The following is a 7,091-nucleotide window of genomic DNA, read 5'->3' on the forward strand; positions in this document are numbered from 1 at the left end:
TGTGTGTGTCTGTTTGTGGTGTGGTTCCTGGAGCACCCACTCTGAGTCTTTGGCTGACTCTCGCCCCTTCTTCAAGGTAAACCCTACCCTATCTGTGGTAGAACTGTCCTAGTTCATATTTTTGGGGGATCAGTAAAGAGCACGTGCTGATTAGAAGCATTTCCAGACACCCAAGCCTTTTGGGGGAAACCAGGAGGCAACATCAATCCTGTTCAGTACAGCAGGGAGGACTGTCACGATGCCACAAGGAGCTGCTCCCAAGCCTCTTTGGAGACTGACCAGTGTCTCCATATCCCACTCTAGAGGGATGAAACCTTCCTGGGGCTTCACTCAGTTCCATCAGTGGTTCGGAAGGGCTGGCCAAGGACACTACTTTGCTACTGATAGTTCTCTCCACAGTGCGTCTATAGCCAACAGGGAGATGGAGGGCATCTTCCCATTGCCCAGACAGGAAGACTAAGGCAGATTTGGTCTCAAGCAGTAGCACATTTCCAGACCCAGGGATTTCCCTGGGAGACTTTGAGAGTTAGTCTAGATCTAGGGTTCTTGACTACACACCCAGAGGGGCAATTGACAGCAATTAAATGACAATACCACCAACTCTCACACTTCAAAATACCCCAAACCACATACATACTCACAAATCACAGACGTTTAGGATTAATGCCCACAGGGTTAATGACCAGTCACTGCCAGGACAGGCCACACATGTGGATTCTCCCTGGCAGTACTAGGCATTGTCTATCCCCGATGCTGACTTGGCTGGCCCTAGACAGCCCCAAGTCTCCCCATGCAGGCTGGTAAAGTTTGTGAGTATACTCAGTCATGCCATCCCTAGCCAGGAGCCCAGACACGGTGACAGTACCTCTCCCCGGTGCTAGGCAGAGAATCCTAAGCCAGCCTCTACAGGCGTTCCATGCCCACCAGCCTCTTTGGGACCTGACAGACTCTTCATCTCCTGGGCATGCCTCCCTGGCCATCTGCCTTTGGCAGAGCCTCCCTCTCCACCACCACCATACTCTCACCTTCAAGGCACAGGAGGCCACGGACCTGCCATCTTCTATTTGGCGTGGGTCTGACAGGGAGTGGGAAACCCAAGCAGGCATCTGGTTCTGAAGCATCGTGGCGGCTCTCCAACTGGATGGTAAGATCGGGAACTTATACTCTGACTCAGAGCTCCACCCTCCTGGCCTGCCCTGGGCAGTGGCTGTGATGGCTCAGGGAGGGGTTAAGGCGAGTAGACAGATGTGCTGCCTGGGCTTAGGTCTCAGGTCCAAAGGAACCATACAGGTCTGCAGATCTTGAAAATGCAGACTCCAGCCAGGGCTCTGGTCACTGGGATCAGCAGTCTGCAGCCCCAGTTGCTCAGAATGACAGGGTTATGGGGACAAGATGGTAGAAAGAACATTCTGGGCTTTGGCATGTTTCTGCCAAGAAGTAGGAAAGCCTTGTCTCTCCAGTTCATGCAGATGGATGCGTAGCTGCTCCTCTGGGAGTGAATAGATGCTCTACCTCAGGACCATGGCATGTTTTTCCTGGGAGTTGTGGGCAGAGACTTCTCAAGATATAAGGGCCAAAATTCAGGTTCTTATGTTAGAGGGTGAAGAAAGAAAACACTTGCCCCAGTCACGTGAGAAGAGGGTCCAGGGCCTCGGCCTCTACCAGCCTTCTGGGCAGCCTGGGAGGAGAGAGCACCAACCCCTCAAGTCTTCACTACACAGCGCGGAAGATGCTCTGCCCCGCCTCGATGATTCTTATCTCTGCCTGTGTTGGCTCACCTCTGGTTTGCTTGAATTCATACTGGGAGTTTCCTGTCTGGGTTCTTGCCGGAGGCTTAACAACCGGCTTTTCTGGCCCACAGATAGGATGTATTTTGGAACGACATACAGGTGAGACCTGAACACAGGAACACATGGAAGGAGGGTGGTCGGCGGTGTTGTTTGGGTTGCCTGACTCCCCAGAGAGGATAGGACCTTTATTTAGCTTGGTGGCTTTGAAACTTCTCTTGCCATCAACCCACTGTCACTAACACAAATGCGATGCCCACACCTTTCAATTGATTTCACAAATTCAACTAACTTTATGCACTTAATGAGCTCCTACTGTATACATGATGCTAAACAGAGAAATCCCAGGCTTAAAAGTTCCACAGTCCAGCTGGGGAGCCAAATACTTCTAACCCCTGAGCAGTTCTAAGGTCCAGATTTGCTTAGGCTGGCAGGGGTCCCTAGAAGAATCAACATAAATCCTTCATGTTTGGGAAACTCCATGGTTCTCAGCTGTGATGTAGACAACTAACTCGTGGAAGGACACAGGGCCGGAAGATGGGTTCTAGCTAGGGAGGGAGGGCATAGTTCTGAGAAGGCTTTGTGGAGGAGATGACCTCTGATGTGGGCCTTAGAGACTAGGATTTCAACAGCTCTGATGGGAGGGAAAGGCACCCCAGGAGGCAGGAACAGAAGGCACAAGGCAGGGTAGGTTTTGGCATGCAAATGATGTACATCAGTTATGTGGTATCTCCCACATATTATCTCATATAGGAGGGCGGAAAAGATGGGGACATGGGAGGATGTGGGAGCTAGAAGGACAAACCTGGAAAGTAGGACCTGGCATCTCCTTCCCTGCCCCCCGCCCCAAGCTGGTTCTGAGTTGTAGGACGACAGCATTCTATAAACCGTGGCCTTAGAGCGGCCTCTCAAAGGCTGTGTTTTCCATTTAGACATATTCTCTAGGCGACAGCCGCCAGTTGTTTCTGAGCAGGAGAACAATATGATCGGAGTTGGAGTTTCAGAAGGAAAGGTTGCTTGATGTTGAAGCAGAGGAGCGATCGGGAAGCGATGTAGGAACCGCTTAGGAGAAGAAAATAGTCTGAGACGTCAGGAAATAGAGACCAGGTCAGGAGGTGGTGGGTCAGGGGGTTCTGTGGTGACCCAGTCTGCAAAGCAAGGGGGTCTCCCCTACTCCATTTCCTCTGCCCCTCCATCTTTTCCAGTAAGGTCTGCTGAGGGCCAACCCACCTCTCCAAGACATTTCTCATGGCTTAGCATTTGGTCCTCTTCTGGCTACAGAAGCCCATTTATATGTCCAGTCCCCAAGTACACCCCAGCCACCGCATCCATTCTGGCAATGTCCTCATCATCTGCCAGTGCCTCAAGAGCAGAGCCTTTACTTTTAGTTGGATTAATAAATCAGCTCAACAGAGACCAAGGGGAGCTGTGGTGGCAGCTTCTTCCTCTATGCTCTTCCTGGCACTTCTGACCTAGGTGAAGTCTACAACCAACATCCCACTTCATGGACTCAGTGGACAGATGCGTAAGAACATCTGTTGCCTGCTGTGTGCCAACTTCCGAGCTGACTACCCAGGAAGGTTCTAGAAGGAGACAAGAAGCCATCATAGAGGGGAGGGGTCAAGGTGGAGTTAAATTAAAAGATCAGTTGTCCCTTTGAAGTCTCTGGAGAAGGCAGAAGTGAACTCAGGTGAGTGTTAGGAACGCAGTGCCAAGAATCGCCACTTACGACCCTGTGACAGAGTGAAGTCTGTCTGACCCCAGCTCTCACCCAACGAGGCTCCGAACCAGCTCTGGAGACCCAGCCCAGGACTCTGCTGTGAGGCACAACAACCACTCCAGGCCAGGTCCCCCAGCTGCTCCTTCTCCTATAGTCTCCCTCTATAGAGGTGATGCTGGGAACAGATGAAGGGATCCCACTCCTTTCCAGCCCACTTTCCAGTGATCAGAAAGCCTCAGATCTCCTTAGTGGCCCCAGCATGCCACGTGAGGGCCACTGTTCTCAGCTGAGTCCCCAGGGTCTGTTCTCTACTCCCATGGATGGGTTGGCCAAGAGTTGCCTCTCACAAGAAGCCTCTTGGGCTGGGGACCCTCTATGGACAAGTGTATTTCTATATGTTTTTCTTAGTAGCACACTTGGCCCTGCTCCACCTCAACCAAACGATCCTCACCTTTGCTCCTCATGTGGCTTCAGGTGTCTGTCCCTGCCTTCCCATCTTATATGATGTTAGCTGCACCCCAGGCTGAAGCTCAGGGACTGGTGGTCAGCCTCTCTCTTTTTCAAGTGCACCTGCTATCTCCCATCCTTGACGGCAACCTCTGAGGTCCAGCACCTTCCATAAAGGAAGCCGAGCCCGGGAGCATCTCTCTGTGCATTTGGAAGTTTACCACACAGTAAAAGACACATTTTGCATCCGTAGTGAAAAGATAGACTATTCATTATGGGGAAGGGTTATTCACTGTTTGGTGGAAAGTTGGAGCCCAACTTCATAATGACACAAAAATAAATCCCAGAGAGGAGAAGTAGCTGACCATTAAACCTATAGATGGTTTAAAATATATTCTTATAATATTGAAGTGAGAAGAATCTTCCAAAAAAAAAAAGGTACAAAATCTAGAAGCAAATAGTGAAATTGACTTGATGGGTGGAAAAGAAAAATATCAGCAAAAAAAAAAGGATATTGTCAGTGCAGGTCCACCTCCAGCATCCATCTCCCATTTCCTCTTCCCAATAAACATCTTTAAATGCTAATGTGGAGAGGAGAGCCTTGTTCTGCTGACACTAACGTTACAAAGCCACGCTAATACAAACAGCATGTTGCTGAACCAAGAATCGGATCAATGGAAACAAAATAAAAGGACTGGAGAAAACCTTTGTCCTTTGGTTTTTGTTTTTTTGAGACAGGGTCTCTAAATTTAGCCTTGACTGTCTTAGAACTCTCTATGTAGATCAGGTTGGTTTCAAACTCACAGAGATCCCCCTGCCCTGTCTCCTAAGTACTGGTATTAAAGACATGTTCCACCAGGTCTAGCAAAACCTTTGTAATTTAAGAGAACTTAATATCTAATAAAATGTCATTACAGGACTAGAGGAATGGCTCAGTAATTAAGAAGATGTACTATTCTTGCAGAGAACCCAAGTTTGGTTCCCAGCACCCATAAGCACAAATACACACATGCATACATACATGCACACACATACACACAGAGACTTGGCGATGCAGATCAACAAGGAAAACACAAACTTTCTAACAGATACATAAACATGGTGGACTACACGGAAATAAAATACGAGTACTTCACTTAGTGATACATAAAAAGATGGGCCAACATCAAATATCAAACAAATAGAAGATAGTGCGTGTGTTCTAACAACAGAAAAGGATTTTTTTCTTACTTCCTTTCTCTGGTGCTGAGAATTGAATAATGGGCCTCATATATATTAAGTATGCATTTGACCAGTGCAACATACATCCCTGGACCCTGAAGAAGAATTTTTAAACAAACATTTTGAAACAATTAACTATAAACCAAAAACATTTCTAACTTAGACTGAATAAAATTAGACTGAATAAAATGTAAGCTAGGCATGGTACTAAACATTATAATCTTATCATTTGGAAGGTAGAGGCGGGAGGATCAGAAGTTCAGGGTCATCCTTAGAGACAGATGAAACTCACGGCTAGCTTGGACTACATGAGACTCAAAAAACAAACAACAAAGAAGAAAAGGGTTAAACATTTCCATGTTGTAGAAAAAGCTAATCAACCAAATACACTTGCCATGCATTTGCAAATCACCAGATGATTAATATTTAATGAACAAAGAAATAATTCACAAGAAAAAGATGACCACGATGAAGCGGGGATCTCGTAGTGAAGCACTTGCTTTTCTCAATACCTTGGGCAGTTCACAACGTCAGCAGGGATCTGTCACCACCTTACGTCCTCTGAGGACACCCACACAAGTCACATGTACACACACCACATCCAACCCCGCACAAATAAAAATATATCTTTAAAAAAGATGTCAACATAAAAATAATCAAAGACTTGAACCTGTCACATTCAGAAGGAGAAACCAAAAAGTGAGCAGGTACTGGAGGAGACCCTCAAAATCATGGGTATTCGGTCTGAAAATCAATAAGGAAGAAATCAACAGTTTAATAGATGGTACAGGCAGACGTGACTTCCTAGGCAGAGTGAAGTAACAGAGCACCCTCACCTAAATGCTGTGTTAAAGGGATGACACTCGAAAGAGAAGATCGACACAGGAGGAAAACAAAGAAAAGTGAGGTCACAACAGCTATTGAATTGGAAAACCGTGAGACAACTAAGTGATGGCCAGTGTTGGTGGCAATGGGGAGACGGAGGTATCATTGTGTTCCTTGTGCTACCCTATGGAAGAGGAAACTGATACCATAGTTGACCTGGGACTGTCAGTCAAAGTGAACACTGGTAGAACAATGTTGGTTCCAATTTACGCCCCAGGGAACCTCTTATAGGCCATAGAGAGACGTACCTCATGGTCTTATCTATAACCCTGAATCTAGTCTCCAGTGTTACAAAAAGCAAAAATAGGAGCTGGAGAGATGGCTCAGCATTTAAGAGCACTGATTGCTCTTCCAGAGGATCTGGGTTCAATTCCCAGCACCCGCATGGCAGCTAACAACTGTCTGTAACTCCAAGATCTTACACCTTCACAAGACATACATGTAGGCAAAACACCAATGCAAATAAAATAAAATAAATAATTTATAAATAAGTAAAAGAGTACTTCTTGTTCTCACAGAAGACCTAGGTTCAGGTCCCAGAGTTCTGACGCCTTCTTCTGACTGTATGTGCACATATGTGCGCACACACACAAATATCCCACACCGAAGAAAATGAATAAGTTTGATAAAATATTTTAAAAAGAAAAAAATGAAGATGTGCACGAGGACACTTGCTGTAAATTTCTTAAACTGTGGGCTGCAACCCCTTATGTGGTTGAATCACAAAACTTTGTATGTGGGGAATCACAAAACTTTGGCAATAGTAAAACTCTAAATGTATTTTGGCTTGGAACTAGGACAGAAATTCCAAGTTCTCAAATATGCCAAACATACACCTGTGGTTTTGTACTATGTAATTCTGAGATGTGTCATAGCCTAGGCACTGCCGATTATAAAATTAAATATCAATCAACTGAAATTCACTGAAGATCCTTGACATTCTGCCATTTAGGCAGGATTTCATTTATATATTTAAAAATAAACAAACACACTATCTCATTGGTATGGACGTGTTCTTTCATCATTAACAA

At 46.1% G+C, this 7,091-nt stretch overlaps 1 protein-coding gene across 2 annotated transcripts in view; it reads right to left on the reverse strand.

Moving 5' to 3' along the window:
• Pla2g4e (phospholipase A2 group IVE) overlaps positions 1–7,091 on the reverse strand; it is a 79,358-nt gene that overhangs the window by 42,344 nt on the left and 29,923 nt on the right. The window contains exon 1 of one of the 2 annotated variants that reach the window (XM_026787726.1): positions 1,026–2,202. The exons of the other annotated variant lie outside the window; for it this stretch is intronic. Coding sequence (XP_026643527.1) covers positions 1,026–1,121 — 96 coding nt within the window. The 5' untranslated portion in view covers positions 1,122–2,202. Of the gene's footprint in view, positions 1–1,025; positions 2,203–7,091 lie in introns of those variants that run through there. 2 annotated transcript variants of the gene reach the window in all.

Source organism: Microtus ochrogaster (genome assembly GCF_000317375.1).
Source record: "Microtus ochrogaster isolate Prairie Vole_2 chromosome 14 unlocalized genomic scaffold, MicOch1.0 chr14_random_1, whole genome shotgun sequence".
Lineage (NCBI taxonomy): Eukaryota > Metazoa > Chordata > Mammalia > Rodentia > Cricetidae > Microtus > Microtus ochrogaster.